This window comes from Aquarana catesbeiana, linkage group LG05, assembly GCF_042186555.1.
Source record: "Aquarana catesbeiana isolate 2022-GZ linkage group LG05, ASM4218655v1, whole genome shotgun sequence".
In the NCBI taxonomy this organism is placed as follows: domain Eukaryota; kingdom Metazoa; phylum Chordata; class Amphibia; order Anura; family Ranidae; genus Aquarana; species Aquarana catesbeiana.
In genome coordinates, this window is record NC_133328.1 from 339,092,764 (window position 1) to 339,117,837 (window position 25,074).

General features: G+C 38.4%; 1 protein-coding gene across 5 annotated transcripts in view; it reads right to left on the bottom strand.

Moving 5' to 3' along the window:
* LOC141144826 (cadherin-10-like) overlaps nucleotides 1-25,074 on the bottom strand; it is an 881,011-nt gene that overhangs the window by 637,294 nt on the left and 218,643 nt on the right. For all 5 annotated transcript variants that reach the window (XM_073630880.1, XM_073630882.1, XM_073630881.1 and 2 more), the window contains one exon: nucleotides 16,521-16,874. In XM_073630880.1, the coding sequence (XP_073486981.1) occupies nucleotides 16,521-16,748 (228 nt within the window). In that variant the 5' untranslated portion in view covers nucleotides 16,749-16,874. The remainder of the gene's footprint in view (nucleotides 1-16,520; nucleotides 16,875-25,074) is intronic.

The following is a 25,074-nucleotide window of genomic DNA, read 5'->3' on the forward strand; positions in this document are numbered from 1 at the left end:
TCTTGTTTTATTTTTGAATGAGTTTCCTACGACATGCACCCCCTTCCTGGCAGCAAGACTACATGTTTAAATAAGGGTCTTGTATGGAATTTGGAGCAGAACACACACCTTTTTTATTGTCTTCTTTGTGGCGTCTCCCTTAAAATCTATACCAGACCTTAAGGGACTGTTATAAATTTTGGAGGATGACCCCACACCATGTTTCTTACACTATCTCCACCCCTTTTGTTTACATTAAACTGTCAGCTGAATTCAGCTGACAGCTGAATGTGCCAGGTAGCTATGAGTCACAGCTTATTGGTGAGCTGGCGGTTTCTGACTTCCTGACATCTAGGAGTCCTGAACAGGAAGCTGTCATATTTCGCTCTGGTAGTTTCACTTCCCACTGCAGCTGGAGGTTCAGCTAATCTGACCAGCAAAGCTAATGAGTGTTCTCCCTCATGTTATTTCCTATTCAAATGTTCCTGCCTAAATGTTTTTAGCTGTTGGAATACAAAATTGTATTTAGTGCAACAACTACTGTACATTTAGTTGAGATATAAACACTGTCATCTACTAGTTGAAGAATATAAGTTTATAGCCTCATCTATGGTATGCTCCATGTTTCCTGTTTCCTCTCTGCAGTTAAGCAGCAACCCCTATGTGTAATGTACACTGTCTGTTCTATAGGTCTGTATAGAGAATTACTAACATTAGCTTATAGTGTTTGGATATTTTCTTTATTGGTCAAATGTTCTTTAACTCTTTTAGTTGATTGTTCGTAAGGTCATTTTCTCTTAGGATATGAAAAAAGACAGTTCCCCTGAATGGACTTTACCGGCACTTGCTAACAAATATTGAATAGTGAGTATATGTAGCAGAGTATAAAGAGTAAAAAGATTTTTATTTTAACATAACATAGATATAGTGTTTTCTAATGTAAAGAGATCATGTATCTTTTTTTTTTTTTCAAGATCATATACATTTACTCTAAACACATAGATACACTATTAATTAAATATGTATTATATATCCTTTACTAATTTGCAGATACATGATCTCTTTACATTAGAAAACACTATTCCTTTTTGAGACATTATGTATACCTAATTTGTGAACTTTTGTTTAAATTATATGTATATACACTCACTCTGTCTACATTATTTTACCTCTAGGGGTTTCCTCTCCTCTTGCCTCAGTACATTGCTCTGGTTTGCACGCGCCCGGGAGGGAAGGGGGTTGGTGAGATTTTATGTTCCAGTAAATGGGATTTTTGAACAAATAATACCAACTAGTAATAATCATGATGTCCCTATGATAATAACTATACCAGCAACAATGTCCAATGCTATTCCAATTCGGAAGTTTTAAAGTAATTCAACGAAACATATTAGAAGTGAGTGACCCACTACTTAAATAGAGATTGACTAAACATACCCATACTTACATGTCATGACAATTCACTCATTATGTTATATTTTAATCACTTTAGACAAAGTGCTCTCTTTTGCTACATTCCTGAAGAAGGATAAAAATAGTATTTACTCCGAAACGCGTTGGGTGTGAACAAGAGCCCTCGTACAATTATTTGTTTGGTAACAATACTGTTATTTATTGTTCCTGTAATATGCTCCGTTGAATGTATGATACAGTATATTTATATCTATGTTATGTTAAAATAAAAATCTTTTTACTCTTTATACTCTGCTACATATACTCACTATTCAATATTTGTTAGCAAGTGCCGGTAAAGTCCATTCAGGGGAACTGTCTTTTCTCATATACATGTAATTATTGGATGTGGCACTGGTCTCCTTTGACCTAGGGAAGCAAATCACCCTATTTAGCCTTTTCTCTTAGGATCGAATGTTAGGGAATTTTATATTTACCCTACAAAAAGCAACATTACTTTTCACATATATTACAAACATTACAGGCATTATTTGTGACTTGTGTATGAATGCTTAGAAACTGGTAAAGCAATTTTTCATACATAGATCTCTAAGTGTTGAGCTGCGGTTGGCATTGTTGGTGCTTCCTCCAGGGTGACATAACATGTACAATGGGGTAAGGGAGGGAGAGCAATGGGCACATGGGTAGGACAAGGGTAGGGTAGGTATCACCCCCTCCAGGTGTGATCTTCCCTCTGGTGCATTGACCTGGAAGCAACAACATTCTCCACAAGCGCCAGAGAGGGAAGACGCTAATGGAGTTCAATCTGTGCCTCATTGCCTCTTTTAGAGTGCAGAGGAGACATCGGGGGGTTTAATGAACCCCGAATCTCTCATTAAAGAGAACCTGTCACAAACTATATGTAATCACATCAGAAAAAAATGTTTTACAAAGTTAAAAAAGAAAAAAAGTAAACTTTTTTTAGACCCCCCCTTTATAAACGCACAAATATACATAGAGTATATGCATGTGTCGAACAAGGCTACAGTTCAGTATGAGGTTTGCACTACGCATGTTAGAGAATATGTAAACCCAACATTTCATATTCCTGATATGTGTGTGTTTTACCATGTACTTGTATGATAAAGTATCCTTTATCTGACCACACTAGGCATGAAAGCACAGTGCGGTCAGTTCTCTAGCTGTGCTGGGAACTCTGCCTGCTCTTCTTCAATGATCAGACTTGTCCTGACACGTCTCTTCTGCACAGCCATTCACTAAAAAGACTAGTGTTTTGCTGTTTATCCTCCCCCAGCGCTCTCAGCTACTTATGCAGATGAGTGTATGATCACTTATAAAAAAAAAAAATGAAGAAAAAAAGGTGTTTGTTTTTTTTTTTTTTATATTTATACACAATTGTGTTGCCTTTCATTTCTATTTTTAAGCTGAATGTTTTTTTTTACAAAAAGAAAGGGTTTACATATACATTAAGTATCAATAAGCTTGCCAGAAAGAGAGCAATAATTATAGAGCTTTTACTCTTTATTGCTGACCTGTGGATAATTTTAGGTACTGAAGCTTGTCGCCATTTCAGGTGCTCATACATTTAAAAATGACATTTGCAAAAAAAAAAAAAATGCAGTTTAAATTGCTGATAAATTACAGCTTCAGTTGCTTTATTCTGTTCATAAACAAATGACTAGGAATTTCCTTTATCTATACCAGACCCTTATTATGAATAACGGTCTGATATACACTATATTGTCAAAAGTATTGTGACGATCGCCTTTACATGCACATGAACTTTACTGGCATCCCGGTCTTAGTCCGTAGGGTTTTATATTGAGTTGGCCCACTCTTTGCAGCTATAGTAGCTTCAACTCTTTTGGGAAAGCTGTCCACAATGTTTAGGCATGTGTCTATGGGAATGTTTGACCATTCTTCCAGACGTGCATTTGTGAGGGCAGGCACTGATGTTGGATGAATAAGCCTGGCTTGCAGACCCAAAGGTGTTCTATTGGGTTGAGTTCAGGACTGGCCCCTTTCTGTTCCAACATGACTGCACACCAGTGCACAAAGCAAGGTCCATTAAGACATGGATGAGCGAGTTTTGGGTGGAGGAACTTGACTGGCCTGCACAGAGCTCTGACCTCAACCCGATATAACAGCTTTGGGATGAATTAGAGCAGAGACTATGAGTCAGGCCTTCTCATCCAACATCAGTGCCTTATCTGACAAATGCGCTTCTGGAAGAATGGTCAAACATTCCCATAGACACACTCCCAAACCTTGTGGACAGCCTTCCCAGAAAAGTTGAAGCTATTATAGCTGCAAAGGGTGGGCCAACTCAATACTGAACCCTATAGACTAAGACTGGGATGCCATTAAAGTTCATGTGTGTGTAAAGGCAGTCTTTCCAATACTTTTGACAATACAGTGTAGATGTTAATGGGGTCCCCACACACACAAATGCAGATCCTCTAAGGCAGGGATCTTCAAACTATGGCCCTCTAGCTGTTGTGGAACTACAAGTCCCATGAGGCATTGTAAAACTCTGACTTTCACAGACATGAATAGGCATGATGGGAATTGTAGTTCCTGAACAACTGGAGGGCCATAGTTTGAGGACCCCTGCTCTAAGGATTCATACAGGACCCTTTTCCCTGCTGAGGGTCTGGTGTGTATGTCAGGGGGATCCTACACACAAAAAAAGGCCTTCCCAAATTACATGCTAGAACCTTATCTGAACATGCAGACTAGCAAGAAAGGGAGACCCTAATACAGATAGAAAATGTATGATTACAGAGTAGAATGTTGTTTATTGTAAGAACTTATACCATGAAATCCCAAACCATGAAATCCTAAGCTACAGTATACATTTCTGCACAATAGATGAGGTATATTACATTAGGTTATATAAATTAACATTAAGGGTTGAGCTATTGTGGCTGTGATTACTATTACATTGATCAACTTTTCAGTACCATTCTTGGAATAATCTTTTATTTTTTTATTTCACTGGTGTCCTGTACTTTTTCTTTTTTGTTCAAAACAAATAACCATGCAGTAAGGTCAGTAATAATAATAATGCCTGTTTTAAACAATTACCTTTAACCACTTGCTTACTGGGCACTTAAGCCCCACTCCTGTCCAGACCAATTTTCAGCTTTCAGTGCTGTCACACTTTGAATGACAATTGTGCGGTCATGCTACACTGTACTCAAATTACATTTTTATCATTTTTTTCACACAAATGTAGCTTTCTTTTGGTGGTATTTAATCACCACTTGGGTTTTTATTTTTTGCTAAACAAACAAAAAAAAAGACAGAACTTTCTGAAGAAGAAAAAAACATGTTTCATAGTTTGTTATAAAATTTTGCAAACGGGTAATTTTTCTCCTTCATTGATATTCACTGATGAGGCTGCACTGATGGGCACTGATGGGCTGCACTGATGGGCACTCATGGGCTGTACTGAAGGGCTGTACTGATAGGCACAGATAAGGCGACACTTATAGGCACTGATAAGACGGCACTAATGGGCACTGATAAGACGGCACTGATGGGCACTGGTAGGTGGCACTGATGGGCACTGGTGGGTGGTATTGATAGGCAGCACTGGTGATGAGGCACTGATTGGTGACATTTATAGGTGGCACTCTGGGCACTGATAGGTAACACTCTGGGCACTGATAGGTGGCACTGCTGGGCACTGGTATCAGATTCACTGTTGTGCCCTTTTAGGTGGCACAGGTGGGCACAGAAGCCTCTGCAGAGGCTCTCCATAATCAGGACTGATGTCCCTCTCACAGCCGCCAGGGATCAGCTTTTTTTTTCTCCCCATGCTACCAGTGTGAGGAGAAAAAAAAGCTGATTACCGGCTCTGTTTACATCACATGATCAGCTGTCATTGGCTGACAGCTGATCACATGGTAAGGGGTTGGGAACGACTCCTTACTCTGATCTGTGATCAGCCAAGTCTCATAGATTTGCTGATCACAGAGCTTGCCGCGCATGCCCTCCAGGCCGCTCAAGCATGGGAGGACATCCATGGACGCCCTCCCGGCAAAGTAGGTCCACGCTGTAACCATCTTTCGGCTATAGTGTGGATAAGAAGAGGTTAATTAATCAATATTTTTCTATGTAAATACACATTAATTGTATTGTTAATGCATGAATCTGATATGTTTTAATTCCTTATAGAAGGAATAACTGCTATGCTTTTAAATTCTCAGTATTACAAAACACAGCTGACTTTTTTAGACATATGATTATGTATAACTCTTGGTTGTTTTTAGGATATAAGAACATAATGGTATACCATTAAAATATGGCTTTGTTTTGCCAGCTTTTGAAAGCAGCAGCAGAATGTATTCACATCGTCCCACACTTCTGATACACTGACAGACCTCACTAAAGCATAGGCAAGCTGGCTACATCATGCAGTTGACAAGGAATGACAGGCTGCATGCCTAGAAAAGATTCATTTTTCTGTGCGCAAATATCAGGTGATTGAGAAATAATTGATTAACATACGACATGGTTTTATCCATAAAAGACATATCATTCACTGCCGAGGTAGGTTTTGTTTCAAATAAATAAGCACATGCCTCAAAGCACAAGCATATCTTGCATATTGTATGCCTTACTTATAATTATCTGATATTATGGGTATTATTTATTTATTTTTTATAAAACAGGAATGGCTTGTAAGCTTTGGAATGATCTGACCCGCTATCACACATTTTCTATTCCATTTACCAGCATAATCCTGAACTAAATGGATTTCTTGTACAAAGCATATGTCGCTTTGTAGAACCAAGATCATTTCATTTCCCTCATCAACTTTTGTTTTCTCATAATGTATGTAGATTACCACTTGAAATGCACAAGGAATGCATCCCAAAAGAACAATTTTCTTCTTTCTCTCTTTCAAGATTAGGAATCTTTAGAAGAGAGTAGTATTGTCGGGTTTTATGAGTTCACGTAAAAATCAAGAGAATCAACATTTTCCAAGCCAGATTGAAACTGTATATTTTACTAAAAAGGAACTTATAGTTAAACACTTTAGCAACTACATACATAAATAATGAATAGATATAGTGTGGGAATTTTATTGTTAGAGCAAATAACAATAGCATATAAATAAATATACTTTTTCACAGAAGTATGTTCTTATTAAGCTTGTATACATTCACAATAACACCAGTGGATAAAATGAACCTGTGCCCACATGACTATGCAAACTAAAGTATTTTTATATATTCTGAAGAATCTGTAAAAGCACTTTACAATAAGCCTGCAATCATATCTGTATTTATACACATTGTGGAGAAATTTGTCTTCAAATGTCATAACAAAGAGTGAAATCTGAGCTTCTTTCAATGGAGATCAGATCTTATCAGTCTTCCAGCCCCTTAATGTAAACCACCAGCAGATGTTTCTTAGCTGTTAAAGCCCGATATTCAAGTTTGAGGATCTTTAAAAACAAATTACTTCACATTACAAGCTGCTAAAGGCATAAGGATTGACTTGCTCTAAAGCTTTTTTTACTTCTTGTTCAAAATATGTAAATCATTTAATGCCTATAGTCTTTCCACAGGTGCAATTTAGAGTAATTATACTGTAATTGGAAGACAAATCATGCTCATCAGAATCAAAAACATCAAATCAATCACATTATAATAACATGTATAACAATGCATAAATGAATTCATAAAGATATACATAAACAATATGTATGAAAGGTGAAAAATGTAAACAACAAATAAAGTGCTTATAGTAAACCTAAAGAAGTGCTTGGTGCAAATTAAATAAATAAGTTCATATATAAAATCATTATGGTTTGCAGTGCTTGCTGTAATTCTTAATAAAGTTCTTCAAGAATACTAGCTGTACCAATCCAATGGAAACAAAATGTCCCCCCAAGTAAAAACACTCCACACTTACCAGAAATATTTGACCACTTTTCTAAAAGAAGGTCAAAACTGCTTTAGGTAAGTGTATCCCCAAATAATAATGTGGTTAATCCTCCATCGTTGTTCAGTGTTCTTTTGGGATGAATATAAGTCAACACATCCTAAAAGGTTTTCTTGTATCTTTAAACAATCCTTTATAAACCTGATTTGCAAGGAGGACACATAAAATATTCCCTCATGGTATAGTATTTCCAAGTCCGTAGTGCTATCCATGCACTCCCAAAGTAAACACATCTGTAGATTTAAAAAAAATAAAAGCCTCTAATCCTTTAGCAAATTAGCCCCAGTGGCTGCCATTTTGACTGCCATATTAACTTTCAAACCATTTGAAATATTACATTTGACAAAATCTCAATGGGTTTTAGTGCATTCTGAACACAGGAGGCCAGCTGCTTTGCAAAGGATCAATTCAGAGATCTCTTTTCATTTTCTCAATGAATGCAAAGTGTTCTCTGATTGAACAAGATCGAGAGGTGGCCCAGTGACATTACATTTTCCTCCTCGTTCTATCAGAGAAGGTTTTGCATTAATTGAGAAAAATGCAAAGCATTCCCCAAATGGTGTCTGTGCCCAGTGGCTGACCTCCTGTGTTTGCAATGCTACAGGGCAGCCACTCAGAAGATAGAGGAGATCACTAAAGTAGTGGTGTCTACTAGAGTGATTTCCAGCTTCTAGGGGGATCTCAAAGGTATAGTATAAGCATAGTTACATTGATATAAGTTAGACCAATGTAACTATGTAAAATTATCCATACCAGGAATTCTTCTTTAAGTTTTAGTAAATGGCTCAGGTTCATCTCCATTGCAAATTTCTAGTGTATGTTGTTCTTCTTGTGCATTTCTTAACACCAGCATGGCTATGTTCAATAAATATTGATTATGCAAATATTCAGTAAATATGAATGTTCTTTACAGCTTCTCCTAATATTGTCAGTTTTATTTTCCCTGGTGAAAAATGCTCATGATATCTAACAAACTGCAATCATCTAAAGTGATTAGTGGTTAGTAAATGCTGCTTTTATTAAGAGGAAATGTATTAGTAATTTTTCAATATGCAAACATGTACTAGCTGAAGTCTCTCTCATTCTTCCTTTGTGACATTATGTGCTTGTGCCTACACATTTTTAGATTTTTATTTTTTTTAATTTTTTTTTGAATATTTAGATTTAGAATTTAAACATTAGCAAAATACATGAACACGTGTTAAATTTAGATTTGATTGGTAAAGCCGTTTAAACCTTACTAATGATTTTGTTTTTCAAAAGGGGGCGAGGGGAAGAGAGTAGGGGCTGGTATCTGTTTTGATTGCAATTTTTTGCCTCTTCTAATAGTAATTCTAGTATTGAACATGGTATTTGTAGACAGAAAGCTAAGCAGTTGAAATAAACAAATGAAAAACATGCAGCTCTGAATCTAAAATGCCCAACTTGCACTTACTTGCATTTGCTGTTTAGTATGCACATATGAACTGGAACTAAACAGTAATAATCCCTTTGAGGTTTCCTCAGTATGGAATTATATCTAGCCTGCAAAGTGCATTGAATTCTTTAGTATCTTCACACAGAAGACTTAAAGTAAACATGTGCAATGTGCCGATAAAGGGGAAAAAAGGCAAATACTTTCTAATAAATCTGCTTAATCCTATATATAGCAAGATACACAAACAAGGGCCACTGCAGCAAAACCAAACCAAACAAAACAAAAATGATTGTAGAAACAACATGGTCTTAATGCTATGAAACAGATAAAACAAGATATCAACCAAGAAAACATTATGCTATGTAGAGAGTGGAACATAGGCTAACACAGTTAAACAATTGACCTTATTTATTCATATAATGTGGAAGGGTATACACAACCCTGTGACACCCAAGTAGAAATCACTATGTGGTAAAGTTACAAAAAGCTTATACTCAATTTATTGCTGTAGGTACCTGCAAGCCAACTGTAGTGTATGGTTAAAAAAAGGTCCGATATCTAAGGTGGAAAAATAGAGAACAGGTTCCCAATTCCTGAACTCAGAACAATTATAATGACTAAAGAAAACTCTTTTAATCCAGTCAGTACATTATTGGTAATGGTAAAATGTAAGGAGGCAAAGATGGTAGGTATGTTTAGTAAAATTATTCATAATTTGTGTATGCAGTTATTATCAGATTGTCTTTTGTAACATACAACATACCACAAATAATGTAATTAGTAATATAATATAAATTATACCGAAATCATTTTACTTGAACATACAGAATTTAGACAAGTAGTAAGTTTAACCACTTACTCCCCGAGAGGAATATACCCCCTTCCTGACCAGGCTATTTTTTGCGATATGGCACTGCGTCACTTTAACTGACAATTGCGCAGTCGTGCGACGCTGTACCCAAACAAAATTTACGTCCTTTTTTCCCACAAATAGAGATTTCTTTTTGTGGTATTTGATCACCTCTGTGGTTTTTATTTTTTGCACTATAAACAAAAGAAGACTGTCAATTTTGAAAAAACAACACAATATCCTTTACTTTTTGCTATAAAAAAATCCCAAATTTAAAAAAAAAAACAAAAAACAAATTTTTTCCTCAGTTTAGGCCAATATGTATTCTTCTACATATTTTTGGTAAAAAAAATCACAATAAGCGTATATTGATTAGTTTGCGCAAAAGTTAGAGTGTCTACAAAATAGGGGATAGATTTATGGCATTTTTATTATTTTATTTTTTTTACTAGTAATGGCGGAGATCTGTGATTTTTAATGGTACTGTGATATTGCGGCGGACAAATCGGACACTTTTGACACATTTTTGAGAGCAGTGACATTTATACAGCGATCACTGCTATAAAAATGCACTGATTACTTTATAAATGTCACTGGCAGGGAAGAGGTTAACAATAGGGGAGATCAAGGGGTTAACTGCGTTCCCTGAGTGTGTTCTAACTGTGGGGGGGATGGGATTGACTAGGGGAGGAGACCAATCGTGTGTTCATAATTAGTATGAACACACAATCGGTCTCCTCTCCCCTCACAGAACCAGGATGTGTGTGTGCACACACACACACATCCTGGTTCTCGCTCTGTCATGAGTGATCGCGGGTGCCCGGCAGGCATTGCGCCTGCTGGGCATTCACATCGGCCAGGGGACACGCGTGTGCCCCCTACAGCGTCTTAAAGAGCAGATGTACAGCTACGATGGCTCACCCAGGGGAGCCAACCTGCTGCAGTATAACTGCGGCGGCTGGTCGGGAACTGGTTAAAGGGTAGTGATGGCTAAAACTAGCCAAATTTGATATGCCTGGAACACAGCAAATCTTGTTCAAAGCTCAGCAAACCCAAACAGAGATATGTCTAAAGCTGCTTTCACACTGGGGCTGGCGTTGACGGTAAAACACTGCTAGTTTTAGCTGCACTTTACCATCATTTTAGTGGCACTATTTGGCCACTAGTGGGGTGCTTTTAACCCCCACTACCGGCTGAATAAAGGGTTAAATGTGCCCATGTAGCGCCGCTGCTGAAGCGCATTGCAAGCGCTTTGGCAGTGGTGCCCATTCATTTCAATGGGCAGGAGCAGTGTATACACCGCTCCTCCACCGCCCCAAAGATGCTGCGGCAGAGTCCTGCCAGCGCAGCTCCCCAGTGTGAAAACACTCAGGCTGTCACACTGCGACTGCAGGGGAGGTGTTTTTCAGGCGCTTTACAGTCGCTATTTTTAGCCCAAAAGCACATGAAAATCACCCCAGTGTGAAAGGGGTCTAAATAAAGTCTAAGGCTGGGTTCACATCGGTGTGAATTGGGTGCCAGTTTCCCTTCATCCAATTCCCAAGTTAGGAGATTGTGACCGGCTCTCAATGGAGCCGGTTCACATAGCTCCTGGACAGCTGTGGAGCGTTTTGTAGAAGAGTCCTGTGCATCTTCTGGTCCATTTCAAGTCTGAATTCAGCCAGAAATTCAGGCCTGATTCGTCCCTGAAACAGAGAACAGGGACACACTGGACCCCGGCTGTGAGCCGCTCCACACAACAGTGTGAACCCACCCTGAATAGAGGCACGTCTGAATAAATAAGTGCATATCATGTTAAATTCTGACTTTTTTAGGGTTAACTATATAAAACAAAAGCAAGGTAAGCTGGGCACTGCCGCGGATGATGTGGATCAATGCAAAAGCACTGTATGGTGGGAAGGGGGTCTTTTTATGTAGCTTCTAGATCAACATTGAAAATACAAAAATCCTTTAACCCTTGTGTTGCCACCTACATATGTCATTCATTGGCAGCAGTGGGGGGGCTTTACATGCACTCAGGCTCTGGCTGGGAGTTTTTGTAAATCGCACAAGCTGATTTGGTGGCTGTATAGCTGCCTGCTTCCATGGGACCCTGGTAGTGTATCCCCTGCCATGTTTCCTAGGCTCTGCTATTCCACCTGCAGGCCCAAAATCCCCATGGCAGATGTCACTGGCTGGAAAGGAGGGAGGCCAGTGAACAGCCATCCTCTGATCTTTCCTAACTAGCATGAACATGGAAGCTATGCACATTATCTAATTTTTGGGTTGAACTGCCATTTTTCCTAACCCCAGTGGCCAATAAGAAGGTAACGGCGCATGATTTGCAATCCATTAACTTTCATGGAAAGCAGGTGAGACATCAGGGTCTAATATATCCCTGATGTCTTAATAAAGAGAACTCATCACAACAAAATGCGATTACATAAGGGACATCTGGTCCCTGGGGTGCCTCCAGGTTTCTTCAGAGGTGGCTTGGCAAAAATGCCTAAAAAATTGTATACAATCAACCAGCAGATGGATCAGGCCTGCCTTTTAATTGCACAAAGCCACAAGTTTTCATTGTGCACAACCTTCCAGCCAATGGCATCCTAACAACCAATAATGTCATCGGTTGATAAGTAGGATGTCAGGAGCCTGCACAGTATCCTCGTTTGCCCCTCCCTTGCTCCTCTCCGTCAGCACTGGGGTTACATTAGCTGAGTGAGGCAGAGAAACTGAGAGAAAAGAAACATTGGAATACTAGTCACTACCAGTGTGCAAAAGTGTGTTTGTTTTGAAAGAATAAATCACCTCTAATTTATTTATTTATTTCAGGTACTTATATAGCACCGTCAATTTACGCATCGCTTTACATATACATTGTACATTCACATCAGTCCCTACTCTCAAGGAGCTTAAAATCTAAGGTTGCTAACATTTTTACTAGGGCCAATTTAGACAGGATCTAATTAACCTACCAACATATCTTCTAATCCTCTAATGTTGAATGTCCTACATGTGTGGATGTTGCTGCATCATGTAAAACTATTGGTTCATTTTTTATATTTTTTAGAATGGGGTGCCTGAAGATTGTGCATATTTTTAAAGGGTGCCATGAATGAAAAAAGGCTGATAAATACTGCCCTATGTGATAAAAATAAAGTTAAGTGAAAACATTGCAAAAAAAAATACTATTACACCTAAGCACTTAAAAATTCTCCAAATTTTTTTGAGCCTTCCCCACCCCCATGTATATGCACATATAGAAGTAAAAACATGCATAGGGGGCACCAATGTTAGAAAATCCTGATTGTGCTACATATGTTATATATAGCCATGTACTCTGGAATGAGACCATTAGTTGTAGGATCAAATGTTCATGGATAATTTATGACCTGTAAGGGCTTTTAAAGTTTTGCCTATGGAAAATATTGGGTAATAACGTTTAATATTGGTTCACAGACACATGCAATTTTAGTAATTGCATGCTTGTTATCTGTTTACTAAGCACAACCTCATATTTTACATTTTACAAAAAAACTGGGTAATATGTTTAATTTGTATGTCTTAAAACTAACTTTAGTGTACTTTTTACTGAAAATTTGTACTTGCATAACGGTGGCAATATTATTGTGTGACATAAATATTTGGAGCTCCCACCATTAATTTTTAAACAAGTGTGCAAAAAAAACTTTCATTCAGTGAAAGGGTTAAATAAAAAGCTTGGGGGATGCTTTAAAGCTGTATGTAGTACTTTGGAACAGTATGGTTTTTACAGGCAGTCTCAGTGATTGCTTGCACTCGCAATGATTATTTGACTATTTTTATTATGAAATTAGCTTTGTATGCATACAGCAGCAACACCCTCATCTGATTTATTTCAGCATGAAAAAATGCTTTTTCAGGTAGCTTTGGAAGCAATACAATGATTTTTCATTAATATCCCTATTCTTACTGGTGCTAAACTGCTTTGCTGCTGGCCAATTTATATACAGCTCTTTCTAAGAATAAAGAAACTGCATATGACAGCAATTTTAAATTAGCCAGCAGCAAGGCAATTTTAAAAAGCAAGGCCCACATTTATAAGAGAAAACAGAAAACGTGTTGGGGATTTACTACAAAAATTAGGATACTCCAAAGGATACAGTAGTGTACAATTGGCCTATAATAGGACTGAACTGTATTGGCAGGGATAAATGTAAAAAGAGTATGGGCAGTTGTTTAGATTAAAAGAATTAAGACCACAGATGGTACAGTAGTTTAAAATTGGAGAGCAACAGGACCATTTTAAATAGCAAGACTAGATCAAAATGTGCCACAAAAAAAATCACAGGTGGGTTTTACTGCTGAGGATTAAGCAGTGCAAAATGTAACAGCCACAAGAAAGTTTTAAATGATGGTTAATGGGCCTAACTAATGTATGTGTCAGGAAGACTGGGTGCATGGGCATACCTAAAGATCTGTGCATGCACATAGTACAGCTCATGGTCCAGTGCATAGTGAAAACTGTGCATGTATTAGTGTACACATCTGGTAGCTTGACTATTTAAAGCACACCAAAATGAAGAAAGATTGTTGAGTGGTCATAAGCTCCATGTGACTTGTTGCCTGACCTATCATGTATTTGACCTAGCTTCCCTCCTAACTCTGTTTCATTCTGATCTACTGTTGATGACCTTGACTTTTGTTCTTACTATGTCTTCTGCCTACTGTTTTGGTACTACTGCTGCTCGTCTGATATCAACTTCAGCGTTCTGATCCTGCTCCTGCCTTCTAATTTGGTACCTAATTTGGTACAGCTTTGCTTTCTGCATTGTGAGCCCCTGTGCTGCACCTGCATGCTAGCATTCTGCACGAGTTCCAGTATGAGCATCCATCCACAGCATCCCAGCAATATCACCACCCACCCTAATCTCTTTGTTAGTTTTCCCTATATTTTACCCTAGAACAGATTACAATCTGATGCTTCTCAATGCCCCTCCTTTTACACTGAGATGGCTGGCTTAACAAAAGCCCAATATTGGTCCATTTAACCTTATGCAAAATTACCTGTTTGTTTTTAATGTCATATAGGGATGAGCCCACTATTTGGTCAATATATAGGTTAACCCGACCTGTGGGAGCTGATCTTGATATTTAGTAGTGTTTTTTTCTACTGCTACTATATGAGATTATCCGCTGTCAGTAGTTGCAACCAGTTATGTTACCTGGCCAGCATTCATTTGCTGGCTGGGACCCCCCAAAATGTAAAGAAAGCAGTAAGGATAGCGCTGACATCTTTGCCCAAATGGCCACATAACCATATTTGGGCAATAACATTAACAACATTTGTCCATGGCCATTTGTACATTATACACATTCATATATTTATTTACATTGCAGCCCAGGGAGCTGTCATTCAATGTAAACAGTCAGCAGATCAGACTTGTCAGCAAGTTTTTTCTTTCAGCAATATAGTAGGCATTGTTCCTGATTGGCGAGGATGTGTATCACTGGATGATGTGATTGGCAATGGATTTACATTGTGGGACATTTATAGTTCTTTATATTTAAAAAAGGTGGTTTCTTTATCTAATATTTGCATGATTTGTTTTGGCGTGGGGACCCTATTAACCTCTATATAAAGTCTATTTAAAGGAGAAATATAGCCAAAGTTTGCTTGGCTGTACTTCTCCTGTGGATCACAGGAGTTCAGTCTGTTTTGCACTTCTGTGACCCCTTTTCAGCAGAGAGCGGGCTGAAGTCCACTCTCTGCTGACGTCACAGAAGTTGGTCCAGGCACCGCATCATCACGACAATGGAAGTCAGGATCTACCAGATCCCTGGACTGACACCTGGCTCAGCCTCTCAGTGAGTCACTGAGAGCCTCAGCCAACCGCCGCCGCCCTCTCCACAGCCCAGCGCTCCATTGAGCAAGGAGGAGGCTTTTGGCTCATGGAGATGTCAGAACTGAGCGATCAGCGGTGTTTGATCGCTCAGTTCTCAATACAGAGGAGCCAGGGGACAGAAGCAGCATTGGACCAATGCTGCATCCTCCTAGGTAAGTAAGATTGGGGGGAAAAAACTAAACCCATACTTCTCTTTTAAATGAAGGGAATCCCTTGTTGTTTACAAACAGAACAAAGCAGCTAGGACTGTCATTTACTGACAATTTAACCTGCATTTTTTCTTTGTAAAATGTAAGTCTTGCTGTAGCAGTTTGCAGTTTGTTGTGATTGATATGCACTACTTCACAGGCAAATTGAGAGCATCCCCCAGGTATGTTAAATAAAGGGATTTTGCATTTTTAATGTTGCCATTTAAGCATTATTAAAATTCCTATGCTTACAAAAACACAATTTAAAAAAGTTTGTTCTGGTATATGTTTCCCAGGGCAGTGCCCAGCCCTCTATGCCATATGTTTGGCAATCTCTTGCCTATCAGCCTAGAAAATAGCCATTACCGATTTCTAAGATTCATCTCCCATATACTTCAAGGTAGTTTGGATTCAACACATGAACTTTAGTACAATTCAGCAAGCCCATCTCCTACTAAACCCAGGTATATTTGGCTCATCCCTAAGCTACAATTTCACCTGAATGTAATATTTGCTAATATGGTTATCAGTCATTCATAGCACATAGGATTTTGGTAATAAAACTGATTTTCAGGAAGAAAAGGAAACAATCTATTAAAAAAGGATACCATGTTATCAAACTGTAGGAAATAGATGTCACAAATAGGTCAATAAACAAAAGTGATTTAGCTACTTACTGGATTGTAATGCTATAGTTTAGAAATACCTGTTTTATGACATGCTTACCATAGGTTTCTCTTTTTCACGGCATAGTGAAAATTGAATCAAACATCTTGTTCAGTATTAGTTCTATTTTTTTTATTTTATTTTTTACTTATAAGCATGAAAATATAGAGAACATACTGTACCTTCCCTACATATTGGTAATCCAATCCAGTGTACTCCTCTAACAAAAAGAATTGATTCCACATCCAACCACGTTTATGTCTATTAAGTAGTTTTCCATCATTCACAGAAAAATGCTGCAGAATTTGTTGTGGTTGATCATCCGAAGTCCTCTTAAAGTAGAGCTCAGAATCACAGGGGTTTGGTTTAGAAATCCACAGGAGAATTATTAGTGCTGAGCAAAATAACATAGTTTCAGTGTTCCCACACACTTGGGATAAAAATGTGAAATATTATGATGAATTTCAGTGTTTCCTTACAAGTTGAGATTATCCTTATATGATGCCTTCATCCTTCTCTCTGCCATGCTTTCAAATCTGAATGAAATTAAAAAGAGGATGGATTAGTATTTCCAACAATGCAGAAGAATACATGTTAAAAATGAACCAATCAAAAAATGTTACATTGTTCATAAATGTATCAATACATTGAATTTAATTCTTAGATGTGATGCAACAGTACATCAGAGCCAGTAAGACCAACACATGCTTGCCCCAACCTTTTTATCCCTTCTGAACTAAATAAACATATCTAATATCTGACCTTTCAATATAAAAACATACATACATATACCATACAGTTATATATGAAGCTGTTTTATTAGGAACAAATTAAACTGAAAACTAAGTTTGAAGGAGCAACAGATCCCAAATATTTGGTTTGTGGAAAGCTATATACTATATATATATATATATATATATATAGTATCTCACAAAAGTGAGTACACCCCTCACATTTTTGTAAATATTTTATTATATCTTTTCATGTGACAACACTGAAGAAATGACACTTTGCTACAATGTAAAGTAGTGAGTGTACAGCTTGTATACCAGTGTAAATTTGCTGTCCACTCAAAATAACTCAACACACAGCCATTAATGTCTAAACCGCTGGCAACAAAAGTGAGTAAACCCCTAATTAAAAATGTCCAAATTGGGCCCAAAGTGTCAATACTTTGTGTGACCACCATTATTTTCCAGCACTGCCTTAACCCTCTTGGGCATGGAGTTCACCAGAGCTTCACAGGTTGCCACTGGAGTCTTTTACCACTCCCCCATGACGACATCATGGAGCTGGTGGATGTTAGAGACCTTGCACTCCTTCACCTTCTGTTTGAGGATACCCCACAAATGCTCAATAGGGTTTAGGTCTGGAGACATGCTTGGCCAGTCCATCACCTTTACCCTTAGCTTCTTTAGCAAGGCACTGGTCATCTTGGAGGTGTGTTTGGGGTCTTTATCATGTTGGAATACTGCCCTGCTGCCTATTCTTCGAAGGGAGGGGATCATGCTCGGCTTCAATATGTCATAGTACATGTTGGCATTCATGGTTCTCTCAGTGAACTGTAGCTCCCCAGTACCGACAGCACTTATGCAGCCCCAGACCATAACACTCCCACCACCATCCTTGACTGTAGGCATGAGACACTTGTCTTTGTACTCCTCACCTGTTTGCTACCACACACGCATGACACCATATTAACCAAATAAGTTTATCTTGGTCTCATCAAACTACACGACATGGTTCCAGTAATCCAAGTCCTTAGTCTGCTTGTCTTCAGCAAACTGTTTGTGGGCTTTCTTGTGCATCATCTTTAGAAGAGGCTTCCTTCTGGGACAGCCAGCCATGCAGACCAATTTGATGCAGTGTGCGGCATATGGTCTGAGCACTGACAGGCTGACCCCCCCAACCCTTCAACCTCTGCAGCAATGCTGGGAGCACTCATATGTCTATTTCCCAAAGACAACCTCTGGATATGATGCTGAATACGTGCACTCAACTTCTTTGGTCGACCATGGCGAGGCCTGTTCTGAGTGGAATTTGTCCTGTTAAACCGCTGTATGGTCTTGGCCACTGTGCTGTAGCTCAGTTTCAGGGTCTTGGCAATCTTTATGTAGAGCAACAATTCTTTCTTTTAGATCCTCAGAGAGTTCCTTGCCACGAGATGGCATATTGAACTTCCAGTGACCAGTATGAGAGAGTGAGAGCGATAACACCAAATTTAACACACCTGCTCCCCATTCACACCTGAGACCTTGTAACACTAACGAGTCTCATGACACCTGGGAGGGAAAATGGTAATTGGGCCAAATTTTGACATTTTCACTTAGGGGTGTACTCACTTTTGTTGCCAGCGGTTTAGACATTAATGGCTGTGTGTTGAGTTATTTTGAGGAGACAGCAAATTTACACTGTTATACAAGCTGTGCGCTCACTACTTTACATTGTAGCAAAGTGTCATTTCTTCAGTGTTGTCACATGAAAAGATATAATAAAATATTTACAAAAATGTAAGGGTGGTACTCATTTTTGTGAGATACTATATATATATATATATATATATATATATATATATATATATATATATATAGCAATAATCCAAAACCAGGGGTTGCAGCATACATAAGATTTATTTAAATGTCCAACAGACTAAAAATTACAGCTTGTCTGATGGACATTTAACCACTTCAGTACCAGGCACCTTCCCCCCTTCCTGCCCAAACCAATTTTCAGCTTTCAGCTGGCATCCCTGGTGGTCCTGGGTGGGCATCCTAGGGAGGGCTGCGCTGATAATCAATCAGCGCAGACCACCCCCTGCCAGGAGAGCCGCTGATCGGCTCTCCTCTACTTGCAGCTTTCAGATGCGAGTGGGGAAAAGCTGATACGTGGCTTTTCCTGTTTACATCGTGATCAGCTGTGATTGGACACAGCTGATGACATGGTAAAGAGCCTCCGTCAGAGACTCTTTACCCAGATCGGAGATGCGGTGTGTCAGACTGACACACAGCACCACCGACTGCCACACTGCGTGATTCCGTGGGCAGGCACTGGCTTGTTATCCTGCTCACGTCATATGACATTCGGTCAGGATAACACAACCACTTTGCGCACATCATATTGCTATATGACGGGTGAGAAGTGGTTAAAAAAAAGCTATGTATGCTGCAACCACCAGTTTTGGATTCTTGCTATATATTGAGCCTGAAATCAAGGTTCTGGTTGCGTGCATCAAATTGATGAGACTGGAGGAGAAGTGGTTTAACCTTAATCTGTGTAGGGGGTTTTTCACTGTCAGGGCGATAAAGATGTCAGCAGGAAGTATTGATAGTTTTGGTAATATAGTGTGTATATATGTATATTTATTTTTTATTCTGGCCCAGCCACCACATAATTCACAATCTTCACAGACCCATATTTCAGAGCCTGTTGTTTTTATGTAATAGTGAAACTAACACAGTGAGGCAAAGTCAGACTTAAAAGGCAAGTTAGCTTTCTTAAGCCTATACTAACGTCAACATAATTGCTTAGTACTGTCAAACATAGTAAAACTGAAAGACTGCAAAGTGTTAGCAGCTGGCATGCATTTTTTAATTTAGGAATTAAAAATGTCTTTAAAAAGGTAAACCATGGTCTCTTCGGTACTCTGTTGAAAATGATAAACATCAGCACTACTCTGCTTTCTATTTTGGAAAAAAAATACTTGTTCTACCACATCAGTCTGTGTATTATTGTTTGTTAATTGTTCCTTTGGTATGTTCCTCTGTTCCCACTTCTTTCACTAGACAATCCCTATTTCCACATGTTGCACAGTTTGTTTGGTTTTCCCATAGCAGAGACAGGGTTTATGCAAGTCTTCTTACACTTGAACTTATCTGAAGTAAAACTATGTTGGATTCAACTTCTGTGTCTTATTGAGGAGTTGAGATGTCTGCCAAGTTATCAGGTGACCCGCACATATTTGGTCTCAGGAGGTAGATCTTTGCATATAGTTACATAGTTACATAGTTAGTCAGGTTGAAAAAAGACACAAGTCCATCTAGTTCATATACTGTATTTGCATTTAAAACAAAACAATACTTTTAATAGCAAGTAAGTTCAGTGTTTTCCACTGTTAACTAGAAATAAAATGTTGATTGGCATCCATGCCACCTGCTGCTTGGAAGTGCATTAACTATTCTCTTTACAATAGCTTTTAGTTACATAGGGCATTAGAAACCACTGTCCGCCCACCCTTAATGACAAAAAAGACCCTCTAAAACAAACCACTTTAAACAAAAGACCATTTTTTTTATATACAAAGCATAGACATACCCCCCAAAAAAACATAATATGCGTTGCCTTACTTCCTGCCTTGTCATTCAGTGAAGACACAGACTCTCACAAAATGGCATACAGATCCCACAATCATGGATTGTGAAAAAATCCATAAATATAGAGTAAAGTTGATAAATTAGGAGAACCTTCAATTTGCACTATTCAGCATGGCCTACTCCCAACGACCATCACAAAATCAGCACTGCCAATCTACTGTGTCCCAACAGCATGAACAAAGCCTTGATTTCTCTTCAGAAAAAAACAATCTCCCTTGCTCCTACCCTAACAATTCTCAACAGGCCCAGTGGGATTTAAATGTAGTGAAATAATTCTGTATATCAGATTTTACATAATTAGAGGTACATTTCCACTGATTTGTTCAGAAACCTAGAATCAGTAAAGCATTTCAGACTTACAACGTGCATTGGAAAAATTAAATAAATAACTGCGCATCAAAATTAAATAATATTAACCATCTAAGCTGCAGAGTCCTATATGTGACACAAACACACAGAAATCAAGTGAGAAAAATACTGACTCGCGCTCAAAACAAAAAACTAGCATGTGTATGACTGGAACAAAGTACTCAGCCAATAATAGGTAAATATTGTGAAAACATATAATAAATGTGACAAACTTGGTATTAGATTGAAAAAATGATCCCACTTCCCCTTAAAGGAATATATTCAATGACAAATCAAATTCGTACATAAACCATAAAAAATAACAGTGTATATAAAGGGTAATGTCTTAATTTAAAGCAAAATGAAAAAAAGGAGAGAGGAAAGTCCATATGCAAAAAACACCCTACAAGTGCTGTGGTAATGTAGAAAAAGAGTCCAATTAAAATGACTCTACAATACAACGTGCATTCAAGAAGGGTATTTTGGTTAGTATTTACCAGTAACTTCTTGGTTGTTTACTTTACCCCTAAAATAGTGTTGTTAGATAAATACAAAACCATCTTATTGAGGTCTCATCTATACAAAGACCTGTAACAAGCTATTTTTTAAAGATATTCACTATGTATAGTAGTCAAAGATAATGGTCTCCTACAGCACTGATTCTTAAGAAAACCCAAACTGTGATCTTACAGTTAAGAATGAAACTTGTTCATATATTAGCTCAATTATACATCAAAGAACTCCATTCTAATTAGTAAGAGGCATATCATCTGAAAATTGTTGAAATCACTGTGTATAATCATCTAACATTTGTGTACTTCTGCTGCAAAGCGAAAGCATCTAATAAGCAAATTACCAGCTCACCAGTAGTACACTCATTCTAAGTTTATCAGTAGAGTATAAAAATACTGAGTATAAAAAAGAAAAATCTGAATGATTTCTATACGTGTTCACTCATTATTGTGGCATTTTATAGTGTTTTATGAACAAATATTCAAATAGAAACCACTATGCTAAAGTTTTAATATATACCGTATGTTAGCAGCCAGCATGAAATATAGGATACACTATATATTGTCAACATAAATACACCAGTGCAGTGCTCAATTCTCAGTTAAAACATAAACAACATATGTTCATATGAAAAACACATGGTAAATCATGAAAGGATCACTAAAGATATATATATAAATATTTTTTTTAAATAACAAACATGTTATACTTACCTCCACTGTGCAGCTCGTTTTTCACAGAGTGGCCCCGAACCTGGTCTTCTGGGGTCCCTCGGTGGCTGTCTTGGCTCCCCCCTGCAAGGACCTTGCATGGTGTTGAGTGCTTACGGGCCCGCTCCCTTGATACAGCCGGCGGCCATAGCCGCTCACTGTATCACTCGGCCCCCCTGGCGCGCCGCGTAATTGGACGTGATTGACAGCAGCGAGAGCCAATGGCTGCGCTGCTTTCAATCCATGCACTCTAGCCAATCAACAGCCAGGCTGAGCGGCGAAGAGGATGTCGGGGGCAAGCGTGGGACTTTCGAGGTATTGTCGGTTGTTTTTTCACCTTAATGCATACAATGCATTAAGGTGAAAAAACTTTTACCTTTACAACCCCTTTAAGTTCATAGTGATGCAAATCATGATGCTTTTCATGCTGATCAACAATCTATTGTAAATTAGTTATAAACCATACTATAAAGTGCAATAAAGTCTCTCCAATTGCAAACTAAATGTGTAAAAGCACCTCCAGAATCCATACTCTGAGGTTTACCAAAAGGGGCTTCTCTCTCATGAGAAGTCAAACAGCGCTTGTTATAATCATAGACATATGCCAAGTGGGACTCCAATGTTCACATCACGGTTTTCTTCTCCATCTAAATCCTCATCACAGCATAAACATAAAAAAAGAGTAAAGAACCACACCAATAGTGTAAAATCTGGATGGCACTTTTATTTAAAAATGCTTAAAACCTAACTGGGGGAGGATATGGGGTGCTTGATTATTTTAGTCCTGGTAAGCAGTGTAGATAAAGGACTATGCTCAGTCTGCAAAGTACAGCATGTTCTCCCCTTTTCTATTGCCAAAACAATTCGGTTTATGACATAAAAATCATATATAAAATACGTGCAAAACTTCTAAATCAATACTCATTGATCTCTTATAGTATTAAACAATTGAAAAAATCTGTGTTGATAAACATATCAAGGAAACATAAATAAAGTGCAAAGTGCTGGATACTGCAAGGCAACAATATAAAGTGTCCAGTGCATAAACAACAAGGACGCTCTCTCTAATGGAGATAATATATAAACAAAAAATCTAACTGTCAAAAATTATGTGGAAATATGATCAAAGTCCAAGCATAGTCCTATCCCATGCAAAATGGAAAAAAAGGAAGACGTGCTCCGTGCTAAATATGACTGTGTTCACAAGGAGAGACTCAAAACTCATGACACCACACAAAAGGTAATAACTGTGCAGGATTAACTCTGGGAGCAAAAAAAAGTACAGTTTGGTGGAAGCAGGATAGACTTCCCTGAAGAGATGAGTCTTCATGGATGACCTAAAGGTGGGAGCAGATGAGCAAGGAGGAGCAGAGCAGATAATTTTGTTGATATTTTGAGATAAGATTAGTGGTGTAGCTTGGGACAGAGTTGTGTATGGTTTGTCATTTTGTTAGTATTTTGAATTTGATTCTTTGGGCAAGCTGATGCCAGTGGATGGATTGGCAAAGATGGGTGGTCGGTGTGACGAAAATATAAGCGTAGGATAGTTTTGCCTTAACTAGATGTGGTGTGATCTGTAGAAGTAGTGTAATTGTAGATGTAGTTTAATTCTGGGTTATTAAAAATATAGTATTCTATGTCAGTCATGCACATATGTTCTTTCATTAGCATTTGAAAAGGACAGAGACAGGTTTTTCTAGGATCGAAGTGACACCTAGATGCCAATAAAAGTTCCCATTAGAGTAAACATAGATTGCCACCTTCCTGAGGCTCAAAGAAAACTGCTAGTCATCTTGGCCACACGGATCTGCAGGGGGCATTCACAAGGCTCCGGACAGTCTGTAAGCTTTGATTAATATCAAGAGATCTAAGGAACCTATTTTATCTCTCATAAAAGCTAAAATATTAACGGCAGAGAGATGAAAATAATTCCTTTTGATCGTACACCTGATGGGTTACGTGTACATGTAACTCTGTATGTTTAGCAGGTGTGGAATCCTAGAGAACCACACAAAACCGTTATATGGCGCCTGATTGCACCAGGCAGGCGGTGATTGGTACTGATGCGATCGGACTGATGCGCTGGTATCGGAAATCCTATCCATGACCCAGCAATCAGCGCCATTCTGGGCCAATTCCACTCTGGTAAATTCAGAACACAAAACCTCTTGTGGGCTGAGACAGGAACACCCCCCAGGGTTGATTGGCCAAGGGCTAAAGTCCACCCCACATCCATATTTCAATAAATTGGGTAGCCTGAGATATGGACATTGTTCTTCCACGAAGCCAGTTTGAAACTGGGGAGTTCCCACATGTTCCAGTATGCTTCTACTAACAAATAGACTTGGGTAAAGTTTATTTCTGTTTTTATCCCTTTTTATTTTCATAGCAAATTGCCAATTGTGTCTTTCTGCATTTTTTGTATCTTTTTTGGTAAATCTTTTTTCTTTGTATATCTTATATGCACTGCCCACTTTTGGGATATTAAATGATAAAATTAATAAGTGACTTTTGTGTACTAAGCTAGGACTCATATCTCTGGAGAGGTTGTTGTATTTTAGTGCCTAAGTACTCGGTTTAAGTTATGTGCCAATCGGCATGCAATTGCACTGTGCGTTGGCAGATTGCATGCAGATTGTAAGCTAACAGATCTTCCAGACAGAGATCTGTGTGTGTGGTGCTCAGCAGACCAGTCTGCGGACAAACTGTTGGGTGGTGGCAGGCTATTGTTTATTGTGTGTCTGGTGTGTTTTTGATTTTTTTTTTCTTTTCTATCTTTTAAAAAAACTTGGAGA